The sequence below is a fragment of the Brassica rapa genome, chromosome A07 (assembly GCF_000309985.2).
Source record: "Brassica rapa cultivar Chiifu-401-42 chromosome A07, CAAS_Brap_v3.01, whole genome shotgun sequence".
Classification (NCBI taxonomy): domain Eukaryota; kingdom Viridiplantae; phylum Streptophyta; class Magnoliopsida; order Brassicales; family Brassicaceae; genus Brassica; species Brassica rapa.
Genome location: NC_024801.2, coordinates 14958966 through 14979806, shown reverse-complemented (window position 1 = coordinate 14979806; position 20841 = coordinate 14958966). Strand labels below are relative to the sequence as shown.

The 20841-nt window shown below is 33.4% G+C and overlaps 1 protein-coding gene across 1 annotated transcript; it reads left to right on the top strand.

Moving 5' to 3' along the window:
- Positions 1 to 205: 205 nt before the first annotated feature.
- LOC103829577 (UDP-glycosyltransferase 72E3) lies at positions 206 to 5993 on the top strand. The gene has a single exon (XM_033275333.1). It carries the CDS (start codon positions 4358 to 4360, stop codon positions 5804 to 5806), a length of 1449 nt encoding a protein of 482 aa, XP_033131224.1. The 5' UTR covers positions 206 to 4357; the 3' UTR covers positions 5807 to 5993.
- Positions 5994 to 20841: the final 14848 nt, after the last annotated feature.

Below are 20841 nucleotides of genomic sequence, written 5' to 3'. Positions count from 1 at the left end.
TTACTGCTCGAAACATTAAAGTGGGCCAAAGTACAAACATTTAAAAGGTGTGAAATTAATGGGCCTAGGTGAAATTATAATTGGGTTACAATGAGACGTACTCTAAAGTAGGATGGGCTTCACTATGGTTCAGTGTCAGACACTTTAGTTATTAATATTATCATCAGATTAAAGATTTTGTTGGTCAATGATAAGTTTAGCACCTGTAACTTATGAGTAAACATGTAACATCCCCAAGTTGTAATATATGGAAAGGTTTAAAAAGATTGATTAGGCTAACTATGTCACTAAAATTGACTTTTTTTTTTTTGAGCATATTCTGAAAGAACTCCATATTTAAGAGCATCTCCAAGGGAACTCTATTTTTTCCTCTCTAATTTACACTAAAATATAATAACTCTATTTTAGAGTGAAATATAGAGAAAATTATAGTGTAGCATTGGAGATGGTCTAAGCATATTTAAGCTGAAGTAGTGGAAAGATAGGTGATCTATCGGGAAGTGATTCGCGATAGCGTGCGAGTGAAGCCAAAACATGAGAAAATGTCAAGTGGTGATTACAAGATCAGTAAACAATGATTTCGAGTTTTTAAAAAAATTAACGTACCGATCGCTGGAACGGAATAGACCGACAGACTGAGAAAATAGACGTGGATGGCCCATTAGCCGTGGACGGTCGGAACGTTACAAAATACACGTAAGTATATACGGGATTTTTCATTTAAACAATTGTTTTAGAATATGATTAAAACTCCACTTTACGTTATTTTCTATATCAAACTCCAAAGAAAGAAAACAGTAACCTATCGTTGTGGCAGGTGATAAATTAATTGGGGCGTGTAACATTGTGACATATATAATAGATCAATTGGACCGCCTCCTTGCAATTTATTTAATTTGCGTAATATTTGCTACGACGGTCCCGCCAAATATTCAACTACTAAGAGCATCAGCATGTTCACAAAATATTTTTTTATTTTTTTTTTCTGTTTGATTTTTATTTTTATTTTTTTTAAAAAGTTATTAATCGGACCAATCGCGAGTCGCCACGTGTCGTGGAGTCCGTGCTACAGTGATGATCCGGGTTCAATGCAGTGAACTCCCAAGAAACAGGTTCATTGCTTTTGTTTATTTTAATATTTTTTTTTCGAAAACTGTGTAAATTCCCCGTAGAGTTCACTGATGCGGATGCTCTAAGATCAATTATTCAATCATGTCAAAAAGACTACAAGTCTAACTTAATAGAGAAACTAATTAAGAATACCATATCTTAGCAGAGAAGTCCGACCACTCTATATAACAAATCACTGATGTGATTTAGGTGCACTGTTTACGTAAGCACGAGATCGCCTTGACTTACCACTTAACAAATTATATATTTTGTTTCATTAGAGATATCGTGAGAAGAAAGTAAAATATATAGTTGGTTAGAAGTTACACATTGTATATAAATAAGCACTAAGTTTCACCTCCGATTTAATTTATGATTAATTTGATGATATCCTTCCTTAGAGTTTACTTTTAACCATCTTGCATGGAATCATTCAACTTTGTTTTAAATATATAATTTGGTTAGAAGTTACACATTGTATATAAATAAGCACTAAGTTTCACCTCCGATTTAATTTATGATTAATTTGATGATATCCTTCTTTAGAGTTTACTTTTAACCATCTTGCATGGAATCATTCAACTTTGTTTTAAATATATAATTTGGTTAGAAGTTACACATTGTATACAAATAAACACTAAGTTTCACCTCCAAATTAAATTTATGATTAATTGGATGATATCCTTCCTTAGAGTTTACTTTTTAACCATCTTGCATGGAGTCATTCAACTTTGTTTTAGTGTCTTGACTTAGCAATTTGATAATTTAAAACTTGTTATGTGAGGTCACGGGGGAATATATTACGTAGTGACGGAGATAGCAGGAGAAAGAAATCAAGATATTGGTCATAGAATTATATCATAAGTGGAAATTTTCAACAAGTGGTCCAATTATAATTTTGGATTAGTTGGTGATTTTCCCTAACCACCAATATATAATGTGCTTTGAATGAACACATTTTATGGCATCCACTGTCCACCGGCCACCGGATCATTTGGGCATCTTGAGGGAATGATCTTGAGCTAACATATCAACATGAGGATTTATATATGGAGGATAATTGATTTTTTTATGAAATGTTAAATTTATTGATCATCGCTAAAAGAGTATATGTACATGTATAAGGTATAAGCTAACATAGAAAACTGTTATAGAAAGAAAACTCAAAGTTAAACTGTGTGAGCACCAAACCACCTGCACAATTAATTTGATGATTGATTAAGTCATTGATCAAGCAAATAGCTTACAACCACTGCTGAAACTGCCAACATTTTATTCTGATATACTACAATATGTTTGCTTGATCAATGACCAAAGCAGGAGATCGGACCAACTTAATAATGAAGAAAGTAGGTTAGGTACTTAGGTTTGTAAGACAGGGAAATGGTAGTGTGGCCAGGTACAATGGTGTTTAGGTACTTTCAACATAGAACCAAACACACATATATGGCCTAATGGTTTATCTTCTCCGTTATTCGATGGAATGTATATACAAGGTTCTTCATAACTGGCAGAAATATGTATGGATGCTACTGCAGGTCAAAATATTAGTTACTAGCTAATGTATTTGTAATAAAATATGATATTGACCATGTGATCCACCAATATCCTCAACGTGAGTTCGATCGTGTGGTGACTAAATGGTAGTTTTTCTATAGAATTCTCATATAGTTTTGCTCAAAGACATTATGATAATAATATATATAAAAAAATCTGTATTATGTAGGACAAATGTGGTGGTAGCTAGATCTTGCCAGGAACCAATAAAATATTTGTATTTTTTATAGTATGCAAAAATACAGACAAATTATGAAATTAAGTTCAAAAAAAAAAATACAGACAATCATATATCTCAGTTTTGTCATATTAAACATGTACATATATATAGTGCCTATTTTTAGAAGAGAAAGAATATCAAGTTGCATGGTTTCATATTACAGTTTTGATAAACAGTACAGATTTGTAAGGGTTGATATTAATTTCTCATAAACGTAACAGATTTATGACTTTTATCCGTGTCGATAAATAAAATTGTGTTATGAGTGGAATGGTATATAATAAAAGTTAAAATATAGACTCCGACTGTCTTTAACTCCAGATCTGCTCAATATGGGAGTGACCGTCGTGCACTGCACTCTGCTCAGTCTGTTAAAGAAGAAAATAACTTACACAGACAACACCATGTGCTATCTTTGTAATCTAATTTAGCACATTAGTCGAGTCTCAAGAAAATACAATAAGAAGTAGTATATTTTGGTATTTTATAGTCGATGTATGAAATAGTAAAATTATTTTACGGTCTTATAGATTTTTTTCTCAACAATTTTATTTTACAAAACTGCAGTTGGATTTAATTTCATTCATCAATATTTTAAAATATAACAAAACAAACAATAATCGTATGTAAATTTTCACCCAAGTTTTTTTTAACGCTGATTTATTATGATCTTACAATTATGATATAGGAAAGATTACATAGACAATTCGACAACCGACAATACTATCTGTCTTATGAAGACCTACGTCTAACTGCATCACCTGAGCCGTCCTATGAAGATCCACGTCTGGCCAGATTTACTTGCATCATGTTAAAGATCCACACCTGGCCAAATTTTCACCTAAGTTAATTTCAGTATTTTGTTATTACCCTTTTCATGATCTTATCGTTATATAATGTTTCCGATAAGAGTAAATCATATAATTCATTAGTATTTCTATATTACAATGGAGTATATGTGAAGTTTGATTATCAATAAATGCATTTATAGTATCTAACAGTTATCTTTGTGAAACAAATTTTTCAATTTTTTTATGGAAGAAAGGCAAGTAATATATATAGATTAATAGTTTAGTACTAATGTCATTCAATGTATTCGTAGACCATTGCACCCTTTATGAATTAAGATGGTAGTTTGATAAAAACAAAAACATACACCTCACACACTAACCTAACCTGCGGTAGAAACTTCAATAATAATGAAGTGGTTCACTACTAATTCAAACTATACTATATAAGTGTATAACAATAACTAATTTGCAATATTAGACACAAGAAATAAATAAATAAATATATTAAGTTACAAATTTTGGTAATCAATCGAAGTTATTAATTTAAACTAGACTATCAATGTTTTTATTTAAAAGTAGTAATAGAATTGGCTATAAATGAACCCATAGGAGCTACCATAGGAACTCATCACAAATCCTCTAGAACTGAAACTAAATAGTAAAGAAAAAAAAAGTATCAATGCAAATGACAAAACCACACGCCGCCATGTTTTCAAGTCCCGGAATGGGCCACCTCATCCCGGTGATCGAGCTCGCTAAACGTCTCTCCGCTAACCACGGCTTCCGCGTCACCGTCTTCGTCCTCGAAACCGACGCAGCCTCCGCTCAGTCCAAGTTCTTAACCTCGAGCGGCGTGGACTTCGTCAACCTTCCATCGCCGGACATTTCTCAACTAGTGAACCCCGCAGATCACGTGGTGACCAAGATAGGAGTCATTATGCGTGAAACGGTTCCAGCCCTCCGTTCCAAGATCGCCGAGATGAATCAAAAGCCAACGGCTCTGATCATCGACTTGTTCGGAACAGATGCTTTATGTCTAGCATCAGAATTCAATATGTTGACGTATGTGTTGATCGCTTCCAACGCACGTTATGTTGGGGTTGCTATGTATTATCCAACTTTGGACAAAGATGTCAAAGAAGAGCACACGGTACAAAGAAAACCGCTTGAAATACCGGGATGTGAACCGGTTCGATTTGAAGATACCATGGACGCATACCTGGTTCCGGACGAACCGCTGTACCGGGATTTTATTCGTCACTGTCTAGCCTACCCAAAAGCTGATGGCATTTTGGTGAATACATGGGATGAAATGGAGCCTAGATCATTAAAATCCCTTCAAGACCCAAAACTTTTGGGTCGGGTCGCTCGTGTACCGGTTTACCCTGTCGGTCCATTATGCAGACCGGTTGAAACATCGGAAACCGATCACCCGGTTTTGGATTGGTTAAATGAACAGCCAGATGAATCGGTTCTCTACATCTCCTTCGGGAGTGGCGGTTCTCTAACGGCTAAACAGCTAACCGAACTGGCTTGGGGGCTCGAGCAGAGTCAGCAACGGTTCGTCTGGGTGGTTCGACCCCCGGTGGACGGTTCTTCTTGCAGCGATTATGTCTCGGCTAACGGAGGAGGCGGAGCCAAAGACAGCACGCCCGAATACTTACCGGAAGGGTTCGTGACACGTACTTGCGATAGAGGTCTCGTGGTCCCATCATGGGCCCCACAAACTGAAGTTCTTGCTCATAGGGCCGTTGGTGGGTTTTTGACACATTGCGGTTGGAACTCGACGCTAGAAGGCGTGGTTAGCGGCGTGCCGATGATCGCGTGGCCGCTTTTCGCCGAGCAGAATATGAACGCGGCGTTGCTCAGCGACGAACTTGGAATCGCCGTCAGAGCTGATGATTCGAAGGAGGCAATAACTAGATCGGAGATTGAGGCGGTTGTGAGGAAGGTTATGGCGGAAGAGGAAGGTGAAGAGATGAGAAGGAGAGTTAAGGAGCTGAGAGACAAGGCAGAGATGTCGTTGAGCATCGACGGTGGTGGTTCGGCGCACGAGTCGCTTTGCAAAGTCACGGAGGAGTGTACACGGTTTTTGGAACGTGACAGGGACTTGGCACGTGGTGCTTAGAACTGCTTATCGTTTTCGGACTGTTTGAAAGTTGAAACTGCGTGTCGTGTTTCAAAATTAGTGTATTTCCACTGTGTAATAGAATAAATAGATATATGTATTTTGAATGGTGTGTAAAATACTACTTTTGGTTATATATTTATCGACTAGTTTGCCATTGTAATATAATTATCAGTGTTTTGTAATATACTAATGTTTTAGACATTTTTTTTTTGGTATCTGATAGGCTTTATTCTGTTGCTCCACGTTAACCTTTAATTTTGTATTTTTTGATATGCTAGTCTTTATAGCGTTTAGTATACGTATTTGTCAACGAATACCTGTATTAAATAAGTGATGGTAACATACTAATATTTTCATTTTTAGTATATAGATATATAGTTTTTTTCTACTTTTTTCTCAAACATAAAACGATACATCTAAATCAGATAAACCAGATAGAAACCTGAAATTTTTAATGAAAGTAAAGCTTTGAAATAAACCAAAACCAGTAAAATTTACGTCTTTAAAATCAAACTAAAATACAAATACAATTAAAAAAATCTAAAATATTAAACAACTAGCTGAATTTCGAAAATACCCAAGAATATTACTCATGTTTACGATAAAAGTTTGTCAAAAGAATCTATCCAATATTTACTTTGATTACTATTTAAACAAAAACTCATATTTATTATCACGCTAATGTTTACGAAAGTAACTTTTTTCTTTCTTTCTCATTATTTCTATTTCTTAGCACTTTCATTTTTTATATTTATCTCAATTACTCCAAAACTAGGTTAAGACCCGCGCCTTGCGCGGGATGAACATTATATATATAAATTATTTTATATATTATATGTTTATAACATATTATGAAATAATAAATATATATTGAATAATTAAAAAGTCATTATCTACTATTTATATATTTAAATTGGTGCAAACATATAAATACATTTTTTAAATCAAACAAATATTTTTTCTATTTGATATGCAATATAATTAAATTTAAATGATAGTAACATATATATGGTATATTTTAATATTAATATTTATTAGATGATGCTTTTTGCTCATATTTTTATCATTTGTATTTGTATCTGTTATAACAAAAAATCTAAATTAGTGATAACAAAATTTTCACTGTGGATTAATGGTTTAAGTAATTTATAAAATTTAAAAATTAAGTTGTCAATATTTTTTCAAATTTTTTATCAAAAAAATGTTCAAAGTAAATTTCAAAATTAAGATATTTATGTATTTTTATATGTCATATAGTTTAATTTAAAATGATACATATATTTATATATCTTTTATTTTTGATACTTATTAAATGAGACTTTTAACTTATATTATTTTTTATTATTTGTATCATGTCATAACAAACATTTTAAATCATAGATCACAAAATTTGAATGTGAAACTTTTAACAATTTTAGTAATTTATACTCGTTTTTAAAAATTCAAAATATAATATATAAATAATTTTTTTAATTTTTATTATATGGTTACTATGATTGTTTAATTTATTTTAATAGCTTAAAATTAAACAAATATAATTATAATACACACTTATTTTTATCAAATCTTTATTATTCAAAATCATTAATTGTCATATATATACTTTAGCCACATTAGGCAATTCCGTAATCTTATTTAAGGAAATAATTAAGCACATTAATAATGTATTTATTATGGTTTAATAAAAAATTTATTATATATTTAGATGGACCAACCTATTTTTCTAAGGATTTTAAGAATCATTCTAGTGATGACATGTGGCTACAAAAATATGTTGCAATGTTTCTCAAATAATATATAGGGGATACCAATCATACCCACAAAGTTTTATTTTAGTGTCCACACAAGAGTAATTGTTTTACTCAGACACGTTAGATTTATAACGTGAAAGTTTAATTAAAAGATAAAATGTATATTGGCTCTTTTGGAGTTGGAAGCTATGATTTGAGCCATGTGACATGGTCATAGATAGTCTATGATTTAAAACAGATTGTTCATACTTGATCAAATTGTTGTACCTCCCAAACGAGTATTGTTTTCATTTACTAGTCGTGCCGTATAAAAATTTAAGGAAAGTAATCCCAAAGTTATTTTTCAGCATGTTAAATAAATACGTTTCACCAAATGATGAGATTTCAGGTATACTTTTTTTTTTTTGGTAAAATGTTAAATAATTTCAGGTATACTTGATTTAGTTTGCTTTAACTATATTTCTAGAAACAAAACTATTGCATCCTTCCAGAGTTTGTATTTTAGAGATATAATTGTTGGATAACAATTCAATTTATCATTTTTTTAAAGAATGTTAAATTTTATTTTATTTTTTAAAAAAAATTACAACAAGTGTGGCATTGTTTTAGAGTTTGTGTAAGAGTAAACTGAATTTAGAAAACAACTTAACCCCTCACTTGCTTCTTGTATCAAACCAGACTCTAATGCTTTGGAGAACTTTCGACTCCCTCCCATTTGCAAAGAAGATATGCGATTTCTTATTTCTTTATCAATGAATTTTAGCAAAGATGCTCATGGCTGATGCGTCTTTCCATGTTTTCTACCATTTTTTTCTCGCCATATGGAATGAATAGAGCATTGAAACGCATATCAATTTATCATTAGAAGTTTAGATGAGGATAGTTTGATTACTATAAATTAAGCTGAACTCTAATTAATAAAAACTGATAAATGTTTTAGAATATAAAAAGTTTAGACATATTTAAAATTTTAACAACTAGTATCACAACCTAAATTCAGAAAAAAAATAGATTGGAGATATGAAAGTAGGATATATCTTCATTGCAGAAGGAAAACCCTTCAAAATGACATAGCAATGAAGTTGACAATATTTTTAGCCATTAGAAAGATTCATTAAATTTCTTCTCCCGTTATTTCTAAATGATAACGACGTTAAGATGAATCATTCCCATTTTTAACAGTTTATTATTTAACTTGATAACCATCATCTTCTAATCATCTAATCGCTTAGTTGACCTTCTAGATGAACTACATATACATAACAGAATTATTAAAAAAGGTGGGTTGTATTATTTTATTCGCTTTTTAGTTTATGACTTTATTCCCTTATTATATTTCACTAGCAGAAAATAAGACATCTTTCCGGACGTGACTCTTCCTCAACCTCTCTGATTTTTTTCCTTGTTACTTTGGAAGCACCAAATCAATTAAAGGGAATAAATAACTTATCATGATGACAGATTCCAAACATTTCATAAAAACAAATAAACATATACCTGACTCACTTGGATTATTATATGCACTGTCCATGATATATGCTGCCAAATTCACGAGTTTCATATCAGATGACAATTAAGTTATTTGTTTATAATAATATATTATACGAGTTTGAATTTTCGATGGATGATAACACAAAGCTAATATTTAAGTTTTTATATTATATTTAATACACACCCTAATTTTAGCATTGACGGAATTGTCAACTTTCTTCGTTCTTAAAACGAATGAGTTACATGATTTAAAGAGTTTTTATCAGCTTTTTACATGAATCTTGTACAAACACTTGCAAAATGTTTTCTTTTACAAGAAAAGTCTTAACTAAATATATAATTTTCTCGTTCGCAAGCACTTGTATATATTGGTTAGCTGCCCAGACATCAGCAAATGTATTTTTGTATGAAATTATTTTGGTTGACAAATCTTAAAAACTAATCAAGCTGTTTGTGGATAGGAAAGAGCTCAGCAGCCTGAAAATCGTTTGTTTATCTTGCAATCGGCTCATATTTTGGGCCGTAATGTCGTGCACGAAATCAAAAGACTACGGCCCACATTGTTCGATTCGTAACGATGCCAGCCCCTTATGTTCGTTCACCTGGCCTTGTGAATCAAATTTCTTTTCTTTTATATTAACCAAAAACGTTATGAATCTTTATTTTAATTTTCTAAAAGATCAATATTTTATATTTTTCACACATTTTAATAAAATACATTAAATTTGCATAATTTTTTGTATTTATTTTTTTTTCAATAACTCTAAGCTAATAAAAAATCAATTAGTGCAATTAAGTTTTTTTAAATTTACAATTAGTTAATAAAATATGCATTAAAAAAAATTAAAAAATAGATTTTTTCGAAGCAAAATTTTTTTTCTATAATATTATGTAACTTTAAAGAACTGAAGGAGTATTACATAAAGGTATTGGAACACATCATTATATTGTATGTTATGTGATATTAAGTTTTGATTAATTTATAGTCATATTTTATGTTATGCGATATTGTATCAGAACAAATCATATTGAAGGTCTATCAATAAAAATTTCGAAAAACACATCATTATATTGTATGTTATGCGATATAAAATTTGATTCGCATGTGCTAACTAAATTTTGTTTTCTCAATCCGACGAACATCATCAAACAAACAAAATAATACCCATAGAATTCAAATAAAGCCACTCCAGTGTTGCTGGATCTAAGACAGCTTCTTTTTATTCTGACAATATTTTGCGCTAGAGACAATGTAGCCGCCGGAGCACGATACTTGTTTTCACATTGTAGTTAAGTAAACAATTAATTTTAAGATTATTTTGGTTATTTGATGAACACTAGTTGTTATCATGTGCTTAAAGCTAATACATCGTTTGTAATTTTGTACGAGAATACAGCTCGGAATAATGTTATACAAGCGGACGATGGGGATCCACGTGACTTATCAATCTTAGTACAGTTTTTTCTTCGTTTTATTTTTCTTTATTTAACTGTAAATGTTTATGTAACTATCATATAAACCAATGTTAGAATATTAACTTAATCACCACAAAAAGTAGACAAGACTTGTTTGGTGATGTTTTGTAGCTTGAAGCTTTACGGTGGTCGACGATGTTTCACAACAAAAAGTAGTTGAGAACTAATTACATTTAAACAATCCTTAAATGGTGGCGTACCTTAGGGTACTGCTAGTCAATTACAGCTATTCTTGCATATCATCATATTCTGGATATTTAAGATGAGTTGTCCACTCCGGCAGCACTTGCCTCAAAATACTCTTTATGAATAAGTTTTTTAGTGCTAATCAGTCGCCAGCACAGTCAGAATATAATAAGCTAATTACAGTACGAATGTATTGATTAGTTGATAGATAAACTTTTGATTAATTTAAAGAAAGCACAAACGTATGGAATCTCTCTACCCACTTGTCTATCTGTTACTCAAAGCACTGAGAGAGTTGGAAGTACGGGAAACAAGGAAGGCATATGTTGGGATAAACATGACATTTAATTCTTTTAATCATTTTGCTTTAGTGATAATTAATTCGGATTAGTTTAATCAAACAAACAATAGTGGGAGTATTATTATATAGTTAAAAGGACAAGTAAATCGTATATCCCACCTCAAAAGCATATGAGAAAAGGAATCTACACCATGCCATATGCGCATCTTCTTTCGCACTTAGTATTAGATCATTTTCCAATAAATGTATACATCTATTAAGATTATAAATAAACCCTAATAAACGACTGCGATTCTGACGCTACTTTCAAACTAGGGTTTGACATTAGTGCTTGGATTTGAATCCCTATATCGCATTTATTATAAATTTTGTCTTGAAACCTATATTAAGACGAGAGTAAACCAACCTAAGCAAACTCCAAATTTTATCCATATACCTATATACATTTTAAACGATCCATACATTACACATGCATTAAACTAACTTAAATTAGCAGCATATCTACCCACTTAAAGCCTATATAAGACCACAAATATCGCTTAATGGTTAAGACTCAATAGAATACAAATTCAAGCTGGTGTACGTAGCTCTGCCTTTTTGAGTGCTTCTCTTATGTTTTTATATATATCCTACTTAAGTTTTGGTGTGACTGTGATGCAGAAAGCATGTCGTTATCCACTGTGATTAGATTAACGAGTAACATAGTTATATCCAGGTTATATCAAACATATATAAGAATGGGCTGGACTTTTTTTTAAAATTGGTTTCAACTTTAAAGGTATTTCCATACATTTTTTAAACAACTATGCTATATTATATATAGAAGGAAACTTTTGCAACCAAACGATGGAATAGCAGGAGATCTATTTTCATCGAACATACCTTCTTTTAGATATTTTGGATATAGCATGGCAGCCGAGTTGATTTCCAAAAGGAAAAGAAGATATGTAAACACTCTTTTACATTCATTTTGTATTCTATACATGCTAGTCAGGTAATGAAATTTTCAGTTTTTAACAATAGGCAAAATTATAAGATAATAAATAAATCATTTTCATTTTTTTGTTCCGATCAATATTAACCAATTCAATTATGGTGGAAAAAGAAATAAGAGAACCAAATGTAAAACGATAAGTCAAAGATGGAATCTGAAGGGAAGAGAGGCCCGGAGAAGGAAGGAAGGTAAGAGGACACGTGGCATAAAGAGAAGCGTGGTCCAAAGAATAAGGAGTACCGGGAAACGACACGTAATCCAAATAGAAAGCATGCCCATGTGACCTCTTAACTTTACATCACTCATTTACTTGCGTGGAACTTGTCTTTGTCACCCACTTTCCTTCTTTCGTCATATTTTATTTTTAATTATTTTTACATTTAAATATTAGTTATATTTATTTTGTGCAAATGGGAAACACGTAACAAAAACCAAAACTCGACTCCTTTTCTAAAACATATTATTAATCTTCCCATAAACGAGCTTAAAGTAGTTGCAACTCTCTAGTTATATCCTCTTATATTACCCCTCCTTTGTAAAAGCCATACCATAATATTTATGATGTACATGTATCATGTGCTTCCACATACAACAAACACTGTTCTTTCACGAAACTAAGTTTTGGTTATCCAAGATTAAACACGTTTGAGTTGAAGTCTAAATCAACAACTAAGTGCATCGAATATAAGAATGCGACGTTATAACTTATAAGAGACAGAATGATGGCCCGACAGTGCACACCATTTATATAAATATTTGTGCGTCTGGGAAATAAAGCTTTATATGAGTTGTATGATGTGTCTTCCTTCAATTGCGAGAAAAACTACGAGGGGGCATACAACTAAAAGAAGCTTTATCGGTTTCATGTTCTAATTGGATGAATGAAACTCAATTTATTTTACTTGATAAAACTGTATTCGTAACATTGAAGACGAGATGGTTATAAATATTTTGAGACAATCTCTTTTTTTTTCTTTGGAATTTTATGATTACCACTTTATGGTACCACTTTTCATACTTACCATCATTAAAAAAAACATTTTCAAAAATATCTTCTTCATTAAGTGGCAACAAACTTTTATACATTTGTTCTATATATATATAATAAATCACTATTTAAATAAATAAATAAATTTTTTATGTTTTTGAATTATACTTTTTCAACTTTGAATTTTTTATAATTTTTGTTTTGATTTTCTCGAATTTTTTTCCAAAATTTTTTTTTAGAATCGAAAATTGTGTTTGAAACTATTTTTAAAATTTTTAAATATTTAGTTATATATTTATTAGAATCTTAAATTTTACATTCTAAAAATTTTATTTTACCCCTTAATTATAAACCTTAAATCTAGATTAGTTAATCATAGAGATATAAGTGTTTTTTATCATTTATTAAAATGAAGATAAAAATTATTAGTGTAAAGTGAGATAAACAGATAAGAAATCTGTCTTTTTAGATAAATAAATAGGACTGTGCCTTTTAACGTATTGAACTATCCGAATTTATAATTTGAATTTGATATATACTATTCCCTTCGTTCCTTAAAGATACATATTCTAGAGAAAAAATTTGTTTCTAAAAGATTTCTTTTTTACATTTTCAATGCATATTTTATTAACTAATTGTAAACTTCAAAAATCTTAATTGCATTAATTGATTTTTTATTTGCTTAAAATTATGGAAAGAAGATAAACACAAAAGAAACATGCAAATTTAATTTGTTTTATTAAAATGTATGAAAAATTAAAATATAGATCTTTTATGAACAGATGAAATATTATGAACGTGATATTAGTGATAATTTTTTTTTAATTATATAATCTTAAAATTGAGTATAATCCATTTGGTCAAACTAACATTCTTACTCTCTTAAAATAAAATAAAGAGTTACGTGAAACGTTTTGACACTTCGGTTTATCTCTCTTGTGTTTTTGTGTTCTTAACCTGCAACGAAGGTACAGTAGACAAGTTGAATTTTATCCTGTCTCCATTTGAAGACCACGTGAAACTCACGTGCATAGCCGTCATTCAGTGTCGGGATATATCTTCTTCTTCTTCTTCTTCTTCTTCTTTCTCTTTGGACTATTTTTTTCTTCCTAATTATATACCTTCCTATGATTCCTGTTAGTTTCCTAGTTCCTACCGCATTACACACCTACAAAAGCACACTACAACCTTTTTTCTATTTTCTACCAAGTGCCCGTTTTTATATTATGAAAGTGTCCACTACTATTTTTATTTTTAACAACATGAACTATTTTAAACCTCCAATCATGTCAATTATATATATATTCATAGCATTTACTTTCGAACGGATTTGGGTAAATCCTAAAAACAGGACCAAGGCGTGTTAAAAGCTACAATTTCTTCTTCTTTTTTGGTGAGCAAGTTAAAAGCTACAATTCGCAAAGCCCTCGGTGAATTTGTATTAGCTTAGTTTTGCGTACTTCCCCTTTATATGTCTCTTTTCTTTCAACATACAATGTATGACCCTAGGTTTCACACCCTCAACGTCGATGGATCATATATGCATAAGTCGTTTTGTTTAACTGAATCTTATTAGTGGGTTTCTATCTTTTGAGGTGACATGATTTTATGGTTCTTTTTTTTTTTTTTGTTAAGTATGTAAATTTTCATTAGAAACTAATGACACAGGGGATACAAAGGTTTTGAAAGATCAAATCCTAGCATCTAAGAAGCTTATCAAAGCAAGCTGCCTAAAAGAGCCACAAAAAAAAGGTAAAAAAGACTCTTCTAGGACAATGAAAGGTTTGATCACAATCAAAGAATGTGACCAAGGCAGAAAAAAATTAACTTGATAAAAAGAGGAGTTCTTTATGTTGTACAACGCAAAAAGGTCACGTTGAGTTAATCGCACGATGGAGTATTATAACACTATTGATTAAGAAAAATTGTCGGATTTTCTAATAAATGAATAAAATTCTGGAAGATTCGTCACTACAAGAAAACAGCGGTATTCTGACGGACGATCCGACGGAAAATGAATTCCTCGGAATATACCGAGGCATTTCCGAGGCAATTCCGAGGAAATACAAAATTTTGCTTCCTCGGAATTCCGTCGGAATATTCCGACGGAATTCCGAGGAAAACACATTTCGTCGGAATATTCCGACGGAATACCGAGGAAACTAGTATTCCTCGGAAAAAACCGATGAATTCCGAGGAAATATTATAGACGTTAGAGAGCCGTTGGAGAGCCGTTGGGGGATTTTAAAAATTCCGAGGAAATTCCGACGAACTAGCCGTTTGCATCGGAATTCCGTCGGAATTTCCTCGGACCGTCGGCAGGATTTCACCTATAAATACAAGCACCCCTCTTCCTCTTCATTCACACCATATCTTCATCCTCCCTCTCACTTTCTTTACACACGAATTTGATTCATAAAAAACATGTCTTCTTCCAATTATTTTCGTTCTTGGATCGATCGACCTCATTTGGATCCGAACACGAGATTGCTTACGGAAGAATACCAACAAGGTATAACCGAATTCATGGGGTTAGTTCACCGACAACCGGAAGCAAAAACAGGTATGTTAAGATGTCCTTGCTCTAATTGTAAAAATAAAAAAGTTATTAAAGAATGGGATGTTTGGACTCATTTATATTTGAGTGGGTTTACACGAAGTTACAAAATTTGGTATCATCATGGAGAAACTGATTATGAACTTGGTAGTACTAGCGAACCTCAGCCACCGGTTAGATTAGAAGATCCAATTAGAACGGATGTAGATTACGGTGTAGGTACTGAGCAGATGGTAAATGATCATTTTAGAGGGGAAGATTTACCCAATGCCGAAGCTAGGAGATTTTATGATATGTTGGATGCTGGAAAGCAACCATTGTACGAAGGTTGCAGAGATGGTCATTCAGCTTTATCATCTGCTACAAGATTGATGGGCATTAAGACGGATTATAATTTGGCTGAAGACTGTGTGGATGCGATTGCTGATTATGTAAAAGGTATTCTACCTGAAGATAATGTAGCTCCTGGCTCATACTACGAGGTTCAGAAACTCGTAGCTGGTCTTGGTTTATCGTATCAGGTAATAGATGTATGCAGAGACAACTGCATGATTTATTGGAGGGCGGATGAACAGCGGGTTTCATGCAAATTTTGTGGGAAGCCTCGTTATAAAGATACGAGTGGAAGAATTCCAGTACCATATAAAAGGATGTGGTATTTGCCTTTGACGGAAAGGTTGCAGAGGCTGTATCTGTCTGAACGCACAGCGCAACCAATGAGATGGCATGCGGAGCACTCAACAGATGGTGAGATCAGACATCCTTCAGATGCAAAAGCGTGGAAGCATTTCCAATCAAAGTATCCCGACTTTGCGTATGAGAGAAGAAATGTCTACCTTGGATTATGTACTGATGGTTTCAGCCCGTTTGGCAAGAGTGGAAGACAGTATTCTCTATGGCCAGTCATTCTTACACCATACAACCTACCCCCAAACTTGTGCTTGCGACGAGAGTTTTTGTTCCTCTCGATTCTCGTTCCCGGACCAGAGCATCCTAAGAGATCACTTGATGTGTTTCTTCAGCCACTAATATATGAGTTGCAACAACTATGGACTCAAGGTGCTGAAACATACGATGTTTCGTATAAAGAAAACTTTCAAATGCGGGCAGTACTAATGTGGACAATAAGTGATTTTCCAGCATATGGTATGTTATCTGGATGGACAACGCATGGAAGGCTATCATGTCCATATTGTCAAGATAACACTGATGCTTTCCAACTAAAACACGGAAGGAAAACGTGTTGGTTTGACTGTCACAGGAGATTTCTACCACCAGATCATCCATATCGTAGAAGTAGGAATTTGTTTACGAAGAACAAGAGGGTGTTTGACAGTCCACCTCCGGAAATTCGTGGGAAAGATTTGAAGACACAACTTAGAGATTTTGGTGCAGAAAGAACGCCAGACGTCGGTGGACATGAGCATTTTCCGGTAGATGGTGTTGGAAACCTACATAACTGGCACAAAAAAAGTATTTTTTGGGATCTGCCATACTGGGAGGATCATCTACTAAGGCATAATTTAGATGTCATGCATATCGAGAAGAACTTTTTTGACAACCTGATGAACACGATCCTTAATGTTCAAGGTAAAACAAAGGATAATTTGAAGTCAAGACTGGATTTAGTCGATATATGTGCTCGTTCAGAACTTCATGTTGATGAGAGTGGTAGGGCTCCTTTTCCCATATACCGACTTGATGCAGCGGGAAAGGATGCGTTCTTTGATTGGATTTCAAACGATGTGGAATTTCCAGACGGTTACGCATCTAATTTGCGTAACTGTATCGACAGAAAGGAAGGAAAGTTTACTGGCTTGAAAAGCCATGATTGCCATGTAATGATGCAGCGTCTCCTTCCGTTTGCCTTCAAGGAACTATTACCACGAAATGTTCATGAAGCAATTGCAGGGATAAGTGGTTTCTTCCGCGATTTATGCACAAGATCAGTGACTCTTGAAGGTATTGAAAATTTGAAGACTAACATAGCTGTGATTCAGTGCAACCTTGAGAAGATATTTCCTCCCTCATTTTTTGATGTTATGGAGCATCTTGTTATTCACCTGGTAAGAGAATTGGAGCTTGGTGGTCCTGTGCAGTATAGATGGATGTATCTGTATGAGCGGTATATGTTCCATTTGAAGAAGATGGTGAAAAATTTAAGTAGGGTGGAAGGGTCTATAGTCGCACAGATGATCAATGAAGAAACTTCAAACTTTGCCGAGTACTACTTTCCAGCAGAAGTTCAGACCAAAAACAGAAGACCTGCTCGGCATGATGATAGAGGCGAACGGGCAACATATCATTGGAAGGTTCCAGACATTTTCACAGACGTTGGACGACTTAGCGGAAAACCAAAAGACCGTCGACTTACTGATCAGGAGCGCAGTCATTTGCAAACATATTTACTCACCAACTGCGAAGATGTTCTTCAATATGAAAGGATTTTCATGGCAGAAAAGCGGTTAGAATATAGATACGCCACAGAGGACGAACTAGAAGAAATGAAGCAGAGAGAATTTGGTGGATGGATGTTTACCTATGTGAGTGATGGTTTGGCCAGAGGTGAAACATTTGACGATTGGATACGCGAGATGGTCGTTGGACCAAACTTTGTTGTGAAGTCATATCCGAGATTTTGTACTCGAGGATATGCATTCACAACTCAGAAGAGGAGACGTTCGAGTACGACTTACGATGCTGGTGTTTGTTCTGCATCAGGAGATGATGTATACTACGGACACATAAATGAGATTTTGGAAATCAAGTATTTGGGCATGGTTGGATTGCGCTGTACTGTTTTCTATTGTGACTGGCACGACAACACTCCAGATCGAGGTGTGAGAACAGATGCATTTGGTGTTACATCAGTAAATTCAAGACGGAAGCTGCAATATTATGATCCTTTCATTCTTGCTTCTCAGGCCGATCAGGTTTGTTATATCAAGTACCCCCGGGTAAGGAACAGAGATGATCCATGGGTTACTGTTACAAGACTCAACCCGAGAGGCCGAGTTCAGGGAAGTTCTGAGCTGGAAGACCCACTACAACCAAGCACATCCGGCAACTTAAGTGCAGCAGAAGATTTAGGTGGAGTTGGCCTTGTAGTCGATTTAACTGACTTCGGAGAAGAAGCCGCCGTTCACGAAGAGGATGAACCAGTGATTGGAGAGTTTCACCAAGATCCAGATTCAGATTCATCTGGTGATGACGACTCGGAAGAAGACTAGCCTCGACCTTTTTTTTTTTTTTTTTAAAGGAAAATTTCGAGGAAATTCCGAGGACAGATAGGTTTTCCTCGGAATTTCCTCGGAATAGATCTTCTCGATTGAAAACCCCAAGTTCCTCGGAATTCTGTCGGAAAATTCCGAGGAAATTCCGAGGAACTCTTTTTGTTTGTCGGAATTTCCTCGGAATATTCTCGGTATATTCCGAGGAAATTCCGACGAACATAAGGATTTCCTCGGAATCTCCTCGGTATATTCCGAGGAAAATCCGAGGAACTGGGGGTTTTAAATCGAAAACAACGTTTTACGGATTGAATAACACGTATATAACCTTCATTAAGTGTCATAACCAGATTATGATGTTTGGAACTATGAACTTTGGTGTTTTATCCAATAACAAACACTTTTACGATTGCATGAACGAAAACCACACAACGTAAGAGAAACACTTATACACTTTAATAAACGGTAAAGGGAATACTTAGAATTATTTTTGAAATTGTGTTATTTCATGGTTTATGATCATCTATACAAAGAATCCTCAATGGTATGCATTATAATTGTATAAGAAATGAAATACGGCGAAAATAATCGATGTTTTAAAACCCCAAACCCTGGTTCCTCAGAATTTCCTCGGAGATTACCGAGGGTATTCCGAGGAAACTGGATTCGTCGGAATATTTTCATCTAACCGGGTAAACGAAGCCGCCAAATATTTCGGGAAAATTGAATCATAGAATTCCGAGGAAATTCCGACGGAAGTATAAAATATTTCCGAGGAAATTCCGACGGATATTTTCCGTCGGACGCCTCATAAGATTAGGGCGAGCCCGATCTTCTTCCCCATTTCTCTCTTTCTCTCCGCGCCGCTGCACATCTCCTCTCGCGATTCCGGCGATTTCCGGCGATTCCACCGTTCTCTCTCCCGTTTTTCCGGCGATTCTCCCCTAATCCTCCCCCATAATCATGTAAGAACCCTATCCCACTCTTTTAGGTTAGATTTGTATGGTTTTTAAGTAGATTTGATGATTTTGGAATGAGATTTATAGATTTTGTTAGGGTGAATGGTAGATTTGTGTAAAATGGAGTTTGATTATGTATTTCACTTGATTTGAATTTTTTTTTTAGTTTTTATCAATTTTGTGGTTATAAAAATCGAATTTGAAATTATATATATATATATTGAAAACGTTTTTTGTATATAAAATCTATTTTTGCATTTTAAATTCATTTATAAATTTATTAAACATTTTTAAAATCTATAAAACTTTTTTAAGATTAAAAATCATTTATATAATATTTAAAAACATTTTTTTTGTATTTTATATGTAAAATATAAATTTATATATTTATTAAACATTTTTAAAATTTTTAAACTATTTTTTATTATTAAAACTTTTTTTGTAATTAAAAATGATTTATAAATTTATTAAACATTTTTAAAATCTATAAAACTTTTTTAAGATTAAAAATCATTTATATAATATTTAAAAACATTTTTTTTGTATTTTATATGTAAAATATAAATTTATATATTTATTAAACATTTTTAAAATTTTTAAAGTATTTTTTATTTATTAAAACTTTTTTTATTATTAAACTATTTATATTTTTGTGATTAAAAACTATGTTTTTAAACTATTTTTAATTTAAACTGTTTTTTTAATTAAAATTATTAGAACTAATTTTTAAATATGTTTTTTTTTAATTTACAGGTCTAATGATGATCAGATCCGGCCTCGCCAGCGTCGTAGCCGGGGTGGTATGGGGAGCCAGTCTCGGGGTTCTTCCAGCCATGTTCAGGATTCCGTTTCGCCCCACAGCTCATACCAAACATCTCCCTCTCCATTACTCGCTCCTGCTGCTCCCTCTCCCGCTGCTGCACCCGCTCCTGGTCCCGCTGCTGCACCCGCTCCTGGTCCCGCTGCTGCACCTGGTCCTCTGGGAGTGATGAGGGTTGCGGAGTTGGTTCGACAGCCCGGTCGTGACCATCTTCCCTATCTCACTGAGTATCCACATGGACATGGTCAAACATGGTAATTTAAACTTTTATTTTTTAAA